We start from the raw sequence: 14649 nt of genomic DNA, 5'->3' as shown, positions 1-14649 counted from the left end.
GGGTTAAAGATCATGATTTATGAGATCAGATCGTGATGCATTACCCGAAATCGCCAAGTTCAAATGGGCAGCGGACGGAAAGACAAGCGTTGACTGATCATTTCTCGGGATAAAACAGGTCTTTCAGCGAATTATGCATTAAGCTGGTAGCCGCAGAGCTCACACTACTATTACATCAAGAAGAGTACACTAGACACTAGGAATATATACACTAAAATGTTCGTCGGCAAAGGCTAACCGTGAAAAAAAAAAGAAAAGAAAAAACGAATGCATGCATGGTTATCGAAAGCAAATGATGGTGATGTGGTGCTGTTGATGATGATACAATGGACACCCGTTTGTCTACCCGTCCGTTTGTTTGTTATTTATACTGATAAATACCCAAAAGTCCTATTGATTCGTTCATTACTGAAAGGTCGTTGCATTCGAGTTATACCGATGAAACTCTTCCGCCGAGACCCAAGGAGCAGCCCCATAACTCTGGAAAGAGTCTGGGCTCTGGAAAGATGCCGGACTCTGGAAGGTGGCGGTTGGGAAAGATGGGGAAGACAATGAGGGTGCAGGGTTCTGCATTGGCGAGAGATATGGGCTGTTGTACAGCGTTGCGGTGGGAAGGGTCGTCACGTAGGGAGGGGGTGGCGGAGAGAAGACGAGATTCGCCGTGGATGTCGCGTAAGGGCTATTGTACGACGATGGGGGGTAGGTACTGGGACCATAGACGTACCCCGTCTGCGGGATAGTACGTGGAGGTGTACGGGCTGGACCGAGGACATATCGAAGAGGTGCAAGAGGCGGCTCTTCCCCTTCCTCCTCCTCCTCAGAAGACTCATCCGAATTATCAAATCGGCCCGAACGACGCCGTGTCGAACCGTAGTGCTTGACCTCGCCATTGGTGCTTGCTAACGGTCCGTCCCAAGGTGACCTTCGAATACTCGGCGCTCGAGCAGGCTGTGGCGTTGGTTCTGCTTTGGTTTCGAGACTGGCAAATATATAAGTTTTTTTGTTAAATATAGAAACTGATAGGCGCGCACCCATGCCAAGTCGGAAGATCTTTGTTGTTTTCGTCCACGACAACTATTAGGATCTCTGGAGAATCGGAATCGTATCCTTGACCTTCGTCCGACGCGTGAGTGCTTGAGCCACTGTCAGAAGCCGTTCTGGAGCCTCTGGAGTGCCTAGAATCGGCCGAAGCGGTCCTGACAAACGCCGACAGTTCAGATGGATGAAATGTTCGTAGAAGTGTTTGACTTGCCTGTGCTTGCTCCTGCGGTGCTTGCCTGCAACCATGAGGAATCAATGAGGAGGAGGAGGATAAGAAAGTGAGCTGTAAGTTACCTGAAAAAAACCTGTGTCAGTACAGCAACAAGAACCAAACTTCTTCAAACTCACCAGCATGATGTGCTTGATCCGGGAGTAAGAATGATGAATCTGGTGAAAGGTTTATTTCCAAAACAGAAAGCCACCGAAGGGGACATTGGCATACCAGACGGTGATTTCCTATGTTATATACACACGGGTTACAATCAACGCCGACTCCAAATAGCTGAATACGTACAGATCCGGGTTCACGAGTCTTAGTGGCACTGTATTCAATCCTTCAACGGGAGAAGCGAAGCTGATAAGGGGTTTGAACTTACAAGGGTCGTGGACGGTTAAGCCAGTAATTGGTCCAAGGAGAGGTAAGGATACGACACTGTCAGACACTGCAATAGGAATATCTAATAAGAACCGTCAGGGCCCGAAGGAAGCGATCGACAATGCGCATGGACTTACTCGGTCTCGCAGTCAGAGGGCCACCAGAAGGTGGGGGCCCATCTACTAGTTTGAGCGCTGGCGGTTTCGGTAACGGTTTCGTTGCAGATGGTATTGGCGATTGGGGGGCTTGTTTGACATTGGCAGATATTGATGATTGGCGTGTTAGAGGAGAGTGTGGGAGAGGTTTATTGACCCCAATTTGCGGGGAAGAAGAGGGTGAGATGGTCCTGTACGGCACATTAAGGACAGAAATCGTGATATCTGGAAAAAAGTTACGCACGACAGACGCTTGTATTCCTTGTCAAGGTTCTTGACAACTTTCTTGAACTCGTCATCCAAAAAGTCGGTCTTCCGTTGGCCTGAGATGATCAGAACTCGACCCATCAACAACAAACCTGTGCATACCTTTCTTGCGGTGGGCTTTGGGCTAAAAGCGAATTAGCCTCAACACGTAAGATCAAGACGCGACCACTCACAATTCCTTTCCACGTCTTATAATAGTCAACAACTTTACGACCCCCAGCTGTATACGTAGAGAACGCGAACACGACTGGATTCAGATTAGGCAGCTGAGCTGTTCGCACGTCAACTGTGCTCCTGCGGAGGGGAGTGGGGGGATGATCACATTAGGTAACGAGAACCATTAGGGCGCATGGACTTACCCAGCATAACTTCGTACTATACTCGCCGCTTCGTCTCCGGCAACGACCTTGAAGCGACCGCTGCCCCCATCAATTCCATTTTCGCTCCCGTTCTCCGCTAAGCCCCTCAGGAAATCGTGGTCATGGTACTTTGAGAGTTTGTGTCGGTGTTTGTCGTACTGGACGCTCTCCTCCGAGGAGAGTCCGCTCGAGGACGACCTGGGCGACCCATCGACGTCGCCATCGTTCGGAGAACCAGCCTCGACGATGATTTCAGGATTTGGTGGTGGCGGCGGTGTGTTGTGCTCTTCCCGTGGAAGAGGTGGTGAAGACATGACTAGCGCAGTGAGTTGACAGAGACTCGACTAAATACCCTGCTCATAGCCAGCCCAGCCAGCCAATTACTCCAAGACCACCCGATAAAGTCGTACTTGAATTTCTGCTAGGAGGTCTGAGCGCAGAGAGCAGTTTGCTAAAGGTGAAGGTCGTAGTCGTGGTATGAGTGAAAGAATGTGGGAGCGCAATAAATATGAACGACGGAAATCCGTAATCTAATATCGCTGGATGAAGAAGAAAAGGAACGAGCGGAGTTTGAGCAAATGTATCACAATTTCGTTCAATCATTCATGCCGTCATCACCATCAGCCCGGCGTTACCATTTCTGTGTTCTGTCGCGTTGTCTCCGCGAAGTACAAGCATGTCTACTGATCTGCACAGGAAAAAATAGTGTAATCGATAGAGTACAAAATTGATATCGGATGTAGCAGAAACACAATCGTTGTTAGGCCCACGAGTGCTCAAGATGGTTGTTGCCTGCGGAAAGATATAACTCCCCGGCGCTCAGGAACAAAACTGACAAAACGGTGCCGTTTTCACAGGACCTCGCGCTCGTAAGCTCGGTGGAGCGGAAATGACGCAGTGGGGCCCGGTTCATGGATATAGATGGGCGCAAGTTTACTATGCGCAGTCTGTAACCACAAGTTGGCACACCGCTGTAAAAAAACTAGTTTGTACTGAGACGCCTACAGCAGCGGCCCAAGAAAACACAAATCAGGTACAATGCGGCCACGGAGAGATAAAAATCATCGGACTGGACGCGTCCACGCTCTCGGAATGAAGTCATCAGGTGTAAAGATAGCCTCTCCAAAGCTGGATAGTTGAATGAGAAATAGTGGAAAGCGTGGAGACTTGTCGGTCGGTGGGTTTTGAGGACCGAGGACCGAGGACCAAGCCGCTAAAAGTAGTACTGCCTCAAAGTTAGAGTGTAGGACATGCAGTTGAGGATAGATACAGCACTTGTCTGCCTAAAGGTCATTATTACCGTATGGGATACAGAAGAGCCGGTCCCGAGCGGAAACTAATACTCTTGGATCCGAGAAAGCAAGTATGGTCCGAGTGTCCTGTCGTAGACGAGTGACGATAGGAGGCGCGTCTCGACTGTCAGAGCCTAGTACCGAAATAGCAGCTAAAAGAGTCAAATGAAAAGACTGTCGGGGCTCATGGTGCGACAAGTACGCACCGTAAGTGAGATTATAATATTGCTTAAAGAGGTTGATAGATAAGCGGAAACCTCTGAGGAGGATGTCATTGTAGATTTCTCATGGACAATCCGGATAAGGAGATACATCGGCCCGACTCTCACTGTATCTCAGCTATTCTGTACGCTAAGATCCCTCTAAAAATAACGTCAGCTCTTTTCGGCTATGGTTCGGCAACCCGAGTCATACGTGATTCGAGTGCATGTGCTAGCTCTGCATTTTTTTCCTCGCTTCGCTTCTACGCCCCTTGAAGCTTGCTTGACTTGACATCGATCTCAGAAGACGGAAAATATCAGAAAGTTATGGCTGTGAAAAAACAAAAAGTTAGCATGGAAGCGGACATGAAAGCCGCCCTTACAATGTTTAGCTTCCGCAGCTTCGGGACTTCGGCAAGATTCGGTAGAGATACGTCCCTCTTCACCGCAAAGGAAACAGATAGGTTCGCACCTAGATACGAGAAAAAAAAACATCTGAAAAGCAAGTTGCCCTGCCCAGGGTGATGCTTTGACGTCCTTACCTAAAAGATTCTGCGCGCGAGGTCCCGTGTCCTGAATGTGCCTTTTGCCCACACGCGTACACCGTCTGCAACAGGAAAAAATGCCCCGGCCTCGTAATTCACGTGAATCAATTGATACGCGTAGCAAGGAGAACAGAGACAGCTTGAGGTTCAAAATATCCGACCGAGAGCAACCTGGCAAAACACAGCTTCTGAGTAATTCATCCGGGCGGCGGGTCAGAAAATCTACCAGGAAACGGTAGTCATCAGAACCCGAAGACATCAGCAACAGCAGCAGCAAACATACCTTGAGGTTTTCACAGGTTCATCACCTAGAGCCGAAATCTCAGCGCCAATCGATACCGTACGTCAATATGTCTTTCATTTCACGACGCCACTCGTTATGGTCATTACAATATGCGCGGTATACGATAGCGTTGTCCATGCTAGATACAAAGAGCTCCGAGAAAAGGGTATATGGTTATATCTATCCAGCATCAGCACCAGGAAACAACAAACTTCGGCAATCACTCACCAAACTAAGCTCCAACGTCCAGACGCGTCGAGCCCATAGCTTTATATTACTCCCTGCTTCACCCAGTGGCGGTAAATCAACATCAATCCCGTCCCACCAGCACTTGCGCTACATGGAGCTAGTAAGTCCACGAGCATCAACAAAGATGAAAAGAAAATAGACGAACAGCGGGTTTTCTCCAAAACAACAACAGCTTCTGTGCTGTCGCCATTTGATGGTAATCTATATCGACTGGCGTCTCGCTATTCGGATGGTGCTGAATTCCCGTTTTGAGGAGAACCAGGGCTATAGAGGATATACAACACCGTGAAGGTTCAAGCGCCCGGAACCCCCACTCGTCTTCTCTATCAAACCCACTGTAACCCGAAAAAAGTACGGTTTCAGCCACCTCACCTCCATCAAAGGAGAAAAGACAAAGTACACGCACCTCATACACAGCATATCAATAAGATGCTGCTCCGCGACATTATTTTCCTTGTTCACATTCCGCTGCAGGGCAGTGAAGATATTACGTTTGTCCATCAAATACTGCCCACACTGGAACTTCAAATCCACCATAGGTTGGTTTGCTATACCATTCGCGTCTGTAGCTGCCGCGCCGTTTTTTGGCGGTATGGCAAAGTACTCGAGCTCTTCTCGTAGGACTATGATAGCCTGCTTGGAGATGAGCGGGTTCTGCGAGGGCGGTGGGCCAAAATCGGGCGAGGCTGGCAGGTCTTGGAGGTGCTGCTGGGCAGCGAACAACCCAGGAGAGTTGGACGTCCCGTAGAATGTCTCCGAGGCATTCCTGAAAAAAGACAGCACGTACTGGAAGCAGTCGGGGTCGAACTGGGGGCGTCGTCAGTTACTAAGCCATTTCTTGGCGCGTGCGACGTACGTCTACTGCATACACTTCCTCTTCTTCCTCACCGTCGCCACCATCTACGGCAACGCTCTGCCGGCTCAATACCAGACCATTCGGAAACAGGCATAGCAACACAGATTCGGGTAGGTTCATGATGGTTTCCCGGTCAACCTCGAACCGTCGCCCTCGTAGATCCAATAAGAGTCGTGTTAGCAGCTGCGGTTGGATTGTATGCGCTGCAACGGGTGTCTGCGATACTTGGGTTATTGGCGACGAAGACAGAGATACAGCCGCCATCGTTGAACGTTGGAACGACAGAAGAGTGATTCCTGGTCGAGACGGAAACAACGTGCCTTTGTTTGTGGTTGATTCTTTTGGAAGCCTTCCTGCGGTCCGAGGTTCCGGTCAGACTCTCGACTCGCACCGACTGTCGAACGACAAATTTCCTGTCTAAAATGTGACACCTCTATTGCTCGTATTATTACTATCTACCACAAGCACCCGATTTTACTCGAACAAAGTGAAAGAAGCCAAGAAGTCTTCAATCTTAAATAACGAGAATCTATTTTCAAATCTGACTCTCAGGGTCGATCCTTGAACGTGAAGACGAGTGACTGAATTGGAGAAAGGTACCTTTTCCCATCGGAAGAATGAGATCTCAAAACGTTGCGCCATTTCATTTGTTTTTCCAATCGTAAAAAAGTGAGCCCAGAAAAACAAGCTGAAAGATGAGATCATCTCCGCACTCCGGGTGATAGCCCCAAAAAAACGGGACAGAAAAGTATTTCCCATGGCAAGAACAAAGGAAAAATAATTCGTAAGCAGCGTTTCCTTCATACGAAAAAGGAGCAAAAAATAAAACACGTTTTTGACTATTTTCGTATCCCATTTTTCACCACGCAAAGGGAAAGAAAAGTCAGAGCATTTTCAGAATTGATGAATACTTACTCGCGCCTTGTTTCCGAAAAAAGGACCTGTTCATCAGCCATCACCCCAACCCTGACCACAATTCCATAATCTCGTGGCCATTAAATTGCAGAAAATCTACAACGTCTCGTTTCTTAAAAAGAAAGTCATTCAGTTATTACATGTATGCTATGATGGAACGGAGGGGATGGTGTGGTGATGATAATGATGGATGGAAAACGTCAGGTATCATAAGCATGCAAGATCACGTCCACGAGAAAAAGACAAAGTCGTTACTTAAACAAGAGAAGAAACATCCTATGACAGACCAAACAAAAGGGAAAGAGAGGGAGAGAAAGTGTGTCCGTGAAATAAAGAACAAAAAAGTGGATATCAATGCATGCGTTGCGCGTTAATTGTTCCCATAATTGTGCTGAGGAGCCGCAGCACCAGGCGGGAGACTGAACACCGTAGAGTTTCGTGAATACCGGTTCTGAGGCGCTTGGGACGAAGGTCGTCGGCCAACAGGTCTTGACACACGACGGACACCTTCAGGCCCAGGAACAGGCCCGCTGTCAGTCAGTCGTACTCCGCCCCGACCAGCATTCCGGTATCCACTAGGTATATCGTCAGAATCCACTGCTGAATAGTGATCGTCGTAGGATATGGGAGACGTCGTCTGGGTATAGAATGGATTTCCGCTCCCGCTTGCCCCTTCTACTGAAGAGGTATTGCTCCGGATGTTCATACTCTGCGTGGCTTGACGAGGAACAGGAGATTCATATCGTGACTCAGCCGAAGGAGGCGGAGGCGGCGTGGAATAGCGCTTAGGGTTGACTCCTGTTGAAGTATTGCTCGACTCGTACGAATCACTGTACTGGTCAACAGATTGTGGACTGGGAACAAGCCGAAGATTGGAAGCAGAATTTCCTGTGTCTGAATAGAGGTTATCTTCACTAGAACGTGACATGCCGACCGACGATGCAGATGACATTGGCGCACGGTTTACAGCAAGAGGCGCAGGAAGCATGAGGAGGGTATTGCTGTCATGACGCTGTCGTGGTGAAAAAGCGGCAGACTCCATCGTGCTCGTATCATATGTCGCAGAGGGAGGATGGAAGGTGTCCGAATTCGAAGCAAGAGAGTATCGATTGCTGTCCGTTCTGTGAAAGAAGGAAAGAATCAACAAATACCCTTAGCAGAAGGAAACATTTAGCATACCTCTTCTCATACGTAGAATCCCTCGACTGCGTCCCACTCTTCCATCGACGTTCCCGCTCAAACTCGGCCCATCTCTTCATCACAATATGCGTCGAATCGAACTCTCCCTCTTTATCTCCATGAGCCCCCGATTTATCACCGGCGACTTTCCGGGTCTGACCCCAAGAGAAGTCATCGAAATGCCAAAACGCATACGCGGGGAGAATACCGTTCCAGACGGGTAAGGATAGCAGGTATACCAACATCCAACCGAGGTACGCAATCTTGCGAGACGTGATGACGATCAGAAGACCAGGAATACCGAGCACGATGGCGAGTAGAATAAGCGGAATGGTCGTATTCGTGCCTCCCGGGATGATGGACACGATAATGAGATAGAGCGTGAATGCGATGGCAGCGGGGAGCACAAGCGTACCGGCCAATTCCATACCAACGACAAACTGCATCGAGAAACAGAATGTACCGCACAAATCCCGGACCAAAACCAACTCGGCCAGGTTATGAATCGTCGAATTGATCCATCGACGACGCTGTGAGAGCAGGATACGGAAAGTATCGGGGACCACGGTCTTGCAGACCGCCTGAGGACAGAACATGTTTTTACGTTTGGGGAAAGTCTTGAGCATGAGCGTAGTAAGATACCGATCCTCTCCCAAAAGCAGAAGATTCTTCTTGTGCAGCGTGTCGACGACGTTCTCAGAGTAGTGTTCCACGATATCCGGATTAGCCAAGATCGGTACCCAATAGCCTGAATCGCCTTTGGGTGCCTTGATCCTGTACATACTGAAACAACCCGGCAGACAAGTGACACCGCCAAACATCGACTCGAAAGCCTTGGTCAAATGATGAGAAATGTAGTACTCGAACACTAAACAAAAAACCTAATCAGCCATCATTATGGAATAGAAGATCAGAACGAAGGCATACCTTGCATCATGGTCACAAAAGTCTCGGCCTTGTTCGCGATCTTGGTCTCGCCACACAAACCCATAATCTCCTCATCGCAAACCATGCAGGATACCATACGCGTCAACGAATCCGGGAAGACCTTCGTATCGGCATCGACACAAAGCACAAGCTCATATCGATCCGGACTGACACCCGTTACCCTCCAAATCGAGTTAAAGAACTCGTACTCAAAGGTAGTCATCCGTTCGTCGAACATGACCTTCTGCATGAATGCCATCAACACGATTTGACTGTCCCGCTTTCCACGATTACCCGGTTTAGCCTCATTGGCCTCCAAAGGATTACCGCACTTGGCGACTAAGACCATAGGGACTCGCTGCTGCTTCGACCTCTCGATAGTGGCGTCGTCGTAGTCATAGAACCCAGCATACACCTTGGCCATGTTATGCTTCTTGTGTCCGTCAGCGATAGCGACATAGGAATGTGGCTCGACATCGTCCGCGGCGATGACAAGTTCCTTCATCATGGACAAACAAATTTCCGGAGTCGTCTTATCATTCCCATCACCCTTGACCATCCCATCAGCGATGACCAAAATTAGCTTATGACTGTTCGGATAATCCGTCGTGGCCAAAGAATCCAAGGTCGTGCGGAGACCCTCTACGGACTCCGAGTAAGCCGTGACCAGACATATGGTATGCGCCAGAGGGAAATTGAACGGTTCATAGTCATGAGGGGGCTGAGGAACGACGTTATGGAGAGGGAACGGACACGGACTTTCAACGAACGTGCCACGGTCGCCCAATGAGACCACGCTTTTCGATTGACGGTAACTCGGCGAATCCGGCGGAGACTTGCCGAAGCCCTTCACAGACGGCGCATACACCGACCTCTTGTAATTCGAAGCCGACGAGGAGTCCAGCATGCCATACGCTGTCGTAGGGCGACCACCACCTTTGAGCGTATTCTCAGCAGGTGTGAAGCGCGAAGTACTGGGCAGGAAGCCCTTCTTGTTGCCCCGGAGACCATGCTTGCTGACGTTGGGTCGATACTCACTGGGAGCGGCCCGATAGATGTCATTACTCCAATTTTCAATTTCCTGCGATCGCTGCATGCGCTGCTCATACGTTTCCCGCGGGAAGTTACCCAATCTCCACGAGAAGAACCACTGAAACAATACCGCCATGCCAAAACGAATGGCGACGACTCCAACAATGAAAATGAGCGAAAGGTAGAGAACGACATCGGATGCAACACAACCGATGCTATTGGTATCGATAAAGCCAATGGTGACGAGATCCTGTAAGCAGTGACCAATATCTTCTTGCTTCGTGCGCATGAACATCATGGTGAGGTCCCGGCCGTTGTATGTACCGTTGGCTGTCTTCATCTCGTTGAAGAGTGACGGGTATTGTACTTGCGCCCCGCTGAGCCAGTTAAGAAGGTTGAGATCAAGGACGTTCCTAGTTGGCTATTCAGTAACGGTTTCATATCGTGCGTAAAAAAAGGCTCACTGTTCGTATATTGCAAGATTTCGACTTGTACTGCGAACATCATCCCATGTGAAATAGACCTCGCCCTGGGGCGTCATCGATTTGAATTCCGAACGAGCGGTCGAATTCGCATGACAATTTGTCGATTCCTCGTAAGCCGTGAGATTGACACCCGACGAGCCGTCCTGGTTGAAAACGTTGCAAGGGAAATACCAGTCAAGATTGTTGCCGCTTCCGGTGATGCTGGATGATGATGCCTTGGTGATGATGTTAAGACACTTCTCGTTCACGGTTTGGAACAAGAACGACGCATCGTTACCCGCCAGGCCCTGCCAATCATCAAGGATGTTCGTCTGGCCGTTGAAGGTGCCCACTGCGGGATGCTTGAACTTGGAAACGTCGTAATCGTAGCCGTGAATGGTGATGGAGCCCTTGCCGATGAACGAGTCTCCGATGGCACCGCCGTGGTATCGATTTGCCGGTGTACCGCAGACAGACTCGGTGAATCCGAAAGTCAGGTAACCAACACCTGCCATGAGGATCATGATAATGCCAATCAATCCCATCTTCTCCCTCCATGCACGTTGCTGTTCGGGACTCCGCAGACCTGATTACTGAATAAGAACACAAGTCTGGATGTATATAGAGAGAAACACACCGCAGGCTCGCATTAGAGGAGTAGGGATCCAGCACGTTCAACAAGTAGCAGTAAACCATCCATGGTCCCTTGGGACCAGGCGCAAAGTCGCCTAGGCACCCCGACTTTTTCTTTTCTTGCGGAAGCATCGGCGACTGTGAAGGTGAAGTAACCTGTCGTTTACGACGCAGCGTCGTGCCGCGCTTGAACAGCGAAAGTCCAGACTCGTGCACATCCTCGTCGCGACCAAGAATCGATTTTCCTCTCCGTAAATTCGTCTGAGGGTAATTCCCCGTTGCTGAACCGAGGCGGTTGAGACAAGGAAAGGACTCGACAAAAATTTACACTTACTTGAGGGTATAACGCCCATCCTACCGGTCCCCTCTTCTTCTAGCTGGGCGACATGGCTCCGGTAATGCCACTGCCTATGTCCAGGTTCTATCTTTTCACGGTCAGGCCTCACAAGGCTCTTTTTCCTTCCCACCCTCGCGGCGTCCGCACCGTAGTCCAATGACTCTACGTCCGGCGAAAGCTGGTTGTTCTGGTATGCCGATGGGATCGTACGCTGGCGATGTTGGTCCAGTGGGCTATTGCGGTCGCCCTGCTCGACATTTTGAAAGGATACGTTGCCTCTAGAGCCTTCTGAGGGCAAGAATTGTGGTCGTTGGGGTTGGTCCTGGGAGTTGTGTTGGCCAGGACGAGCTGAACGTGGCGGTCGTCGCTGGGTAGGGAATTCCATGCTCGAGGGTTAATTCCAGCCTCGAGCAGGCTGTGTAAGACAATGAACGGGGTGCGTTAAGAGAGTGAGCCACAGCAGGGCGATGTAAGGTCTGACACAGTGACAAATGACGGAGACGACGAGGAGTCCTGGAGTGTCTCAATGTGGTAACTTTTGTCATGAAATTTTTGCCGGTGCTTTTTGGTCAGTAACTGGGCTAGAAAAGGAATCTTCCCATCACGACAGCCGAATGGTGAACTTGTAGCAATTGTTTTCATTGTAAGAGGTCAGTATATCCTAAACAAACCCTGGATGCTGGAACTTTCTTCATGGCGTAACTTATCAATGTTCCGCAGCCTTCAATCACTACGTTCCCCTTCGTTCATGTTTACGTTGCACTTGTTCGGGGGAAAAACTCGCCCATTGCCATGGGAAACAAAAAGCGGAAGTTCCGTTCTACCGGTACCGTCGACACCGTGTGTGAACTGACAACATACTCAGGCTGTCGTTATACCTTGGGAGTCCAATTCCTCTCACTAGCACACCAACTCCGACCCGACACTCATGCCGGTATTCACGTATCTTCGTATGACAGAATCTGCAAGGTGACCCAAATCTAAAATACCTGTGCTTCTCCGGATCCAATTTGCAGGTACGACGCTTCCAATGAGCTAGGGGCACTGGGTAGAAAGAACCTGATACTACTTATAGATTTCCTGCAAGTCATGCGTTCGTAGCCAAGAGTAGATTTGCGCGTCGACGTCGTTATCGCCGCTAGAACGGAGATTGTTGATGGTTCAAAGAAGATCCCCTGTAATCAGGGTCACGCAGCACGATGCCTCCGACGGGCTACTGGTACAGGTATCCTATAAGTAGAAAGGTGAGTATCTAATCCCAGACTCCGAGAGTAGTCTCCGGATATGCTGTACGTGTTTCATTACCGTGAAAGGGAAGGACAACTTCTGCGGTATCATGTCTCTTACACGATGAGGCCCAGTCAAAAGTCCGTGGGTTTGAGTCGATGACAGTGTATATCAGTTGATAAATCAATGGAAACCCGTAGCTAGCTAAGAATGGGGTATCCCATGGTTTTGCGATCGCTATCTATGGATATCCTTCGATGCTCATAGATTATTGTCGGTGTGCATCGTTGTACGTCGATAGGAATCAATAGACACGTATTCATTTGCTTGCTACCTATATACATTAGCTATAGCGGCTAGCTAAAGGTCCAGACGTCCACCACCTATCGAACTCCCGTTCCACCACATACCCATCCCTTGCCTCTCACCTCGCCAACCGGCAACATGGTGCATACATAATTCTGGTCGAGTGCTACCATGGGAGTAGTCTTAAGAGCCAACCTGAATGACTGTAAGCAGATACCCGTAATCTAGAGCTTTAACATACCGCATCCAAGGCGGGAAAGGGCGCGGCCAACGAAAGTGCGTCATGTGTAGCAGCCTGGAGTTGGCGGGCACCAAAGTTCGCACCTGTAAGTCAATCAATACCAGGCAAAAGGGTGATAACTTTGCACCTAGAAAAAGCGAAATGGAAGAGATGGCGTGAATATATAGCACCGCCGACGGCCATGAAGTCAACCTAATGCAGCGTAATGGAGAATAAGACAACGAAAGGGTGAGGGATATAAGCAGACTCACCATCTCCTTCAACTAAATCACGCCCAATCTCCTCATCACCGTCAACTACGAATGAAGATGCTGATTATATGCGGTTGCCTTGGTGCCTTTCCGGATCGACAGCACCGTTTCGATGAGCTGGATGCCGTCGGCAGCATCTAGGCCATGTAAACACTGCAAATGAACTAAGAGGCGACGGTATTCAGCAGGAATGGTAGCGCAGCAGGAAACATCAATATGCCGGGCGATGGTCGTGATGGTAAAAGGGATAGTGTGTTCGGACTTTGCCGGGAGCACTAGCCCCGCATTATCACTTGCCTGCATGCATATACTCAAAAATGGTTGGCAAGTTTACCAGCACTTGTCGACTGTCGCCCAAATTTCTCAAAGGTCATAAATATGTGACAGTTGGAGAGTATGCTCGTCCAAGGGCATCCACCAAGACCTCTGCATGTCCACAGGCATCGATGGATCGACCAGCACCCGTGGATATCGACCCAGGCCTCCAGACTTTTGACTGGGGATGAGGCCTCGAGGGCATGACGACATTAAGTGACTTTCTCTCTTTAAACTTGACCACTTGACCACTTGAGTAATAGCTCGAACTCTGAGCCCCAGTGAATAGCGCCTGTATTTGCTTCTGTTACTCTCGATCTATATTGATTCTTTCTGTTCATTTCGGTTATTTTCAATTTATTTTAGACTTTTCGTTAGCTCGCCACTGCAAAACTCCTTGGAAACTCGTCTGAAACTTTCAAATTTACTTCAAAACCTAACTCCCCCAAACCTTGGAAAAAAATTTCTATTGTTCTTTATTTTGGCCTAATGAATAAACCGAGTGCACGTACACTCCAACCCATCGATTTCGAAAAAGTTCAAACCAGACTTCTCCTCGGAGGCTCGGACAAATCGGATGGACTAAATGCGCAAAGTGTCACGCAATTTTGACAATACCTTCTTTCCTCCCTACCACCATTGTCGACCGCCAACTTCGTTGCAACGACATCGACGCCTGCTTCGCTGTAGCAACATATCGGTACTTATCTTTCACAGCATACACGATATCCGTGTCCCTTATCCTTGTGACGCCTTGGGCCTCTGATGAATTGTTTGCCATGGACCCGGGGATCTCATCGACATCGCTCTAGCATCATTGCTTCCAATTGACCACCACATCTGCCGGAAGACGCATTGAACAATGCCGAAATGTTTCCTTATCTTGTATGCAATTGTACGTCCAAAATCTGATGCATATATGCGCCTCAGGTTGAACGTTCTGGGCAGGTTCTTGATGCTAGCACATGTAGGGGCAACGA

General features: G+C 49.1%; 3 protein-coding genes across 3 annotated transcripts; all 3 read right to left on the bottom strand.

The window, feature by feature from the left end:
• Positions 1-1142: 1142 nt before the first annotated feature.
• On the bottom strand, positions 1143-2978 carry EV420DRAFT_1562412 (uncharacterized protein). The gene is made up of 10 exons (XM_060473898.1): positions 2418-2978; positions 2232-2352; positions 2161-2182; positions 2036-2114; positions 1774-1982; positions 1638-1718; positions 1484-1583; positions 1390-1428; positions 1253-1335; positions 1143-1196 (listed from the first exon to the last, which is right to left on the bottom strand). Exons 1-7 carry the CDS (start codon positions 2729-2731, stop codon positions 1498-1500), a joined length of 912 nt encoding a protein of 303 aa, XP_060327436.1. The 5' UTR covers positions 2732-2978; the 3' UTR covers positions 1143-1196; positions 1253-1335; positions 1390-1428; positions 1484-1497.
• Positions 2979-4826: 1848 nt separating this feature from the next.
• Positions 4827-6211, bottom strand: EV420DRAFT_740225 (uncharacterized protein). Its single transcript, XM_060483288.1, has 5 exons — positions 5843-6211; positions 5393-5793; positions 5132-5321; positions 4966-5073; positions 4827-4917 (listed from the first exon to the last, which is right to left on the bottom strand). The coding sequence occupies exons 1-5, from the start codon at positions 6104-6106 to the stop codon at positions 4912-4914; spliced, it is 969 nt and encodes a 322-aa protein (XP_060327435.1). The 5' UTR covers positions 6107-6211; the 3' UTR covers positions 4827-4911.
• Positions 6212-6630: 419 nt separating this feature from the next.
• Positions 6631-11935, bottom strand: EV420DRAFT_1562399 (glycosyltransferase family 2 protein). Its single transcript, XM_060473897.1, has 6 exons — positions 11327-11935; positions 10995-11273; positions 10360-10945; positions 8864-10308; positions 7937-8804; positions 6631-7878 (listed from the first exon to the last, which is right to left on the bottom strand). Exons 1-6 carry the CDS (start codon positions 11712-11714, stop codon positions 7128-7130), a joined length of 4317 nt encoding a protein of 1438 aa, XP_060327434.1. The 5' UTR covers positions 11715-11935; the 3' UTR covers positions 6631-7127.
• Positions 11936-14649: the final 2714 nt, after the last annotated feature.

This window comes from Desarmillaria tabescens (genome assembly GCF_030435595.1).
Source record: "Desarmillaria tabescens strain CCBAS 213 chromosome Unknown EV420scaffold_35, whole genome shotgun sequence".
Taxonomy (NCBI): domain Eukaryota; kingdom Fungi; phylum Basidiomycota; class Agaricomycetes; order Agaricales; family Physalacriaceae; genus Desarmillaria; species Desarmillaria tabescens.
This window is presented reverse-complemented; position numbering and strand designations above follow the sequence as displayed.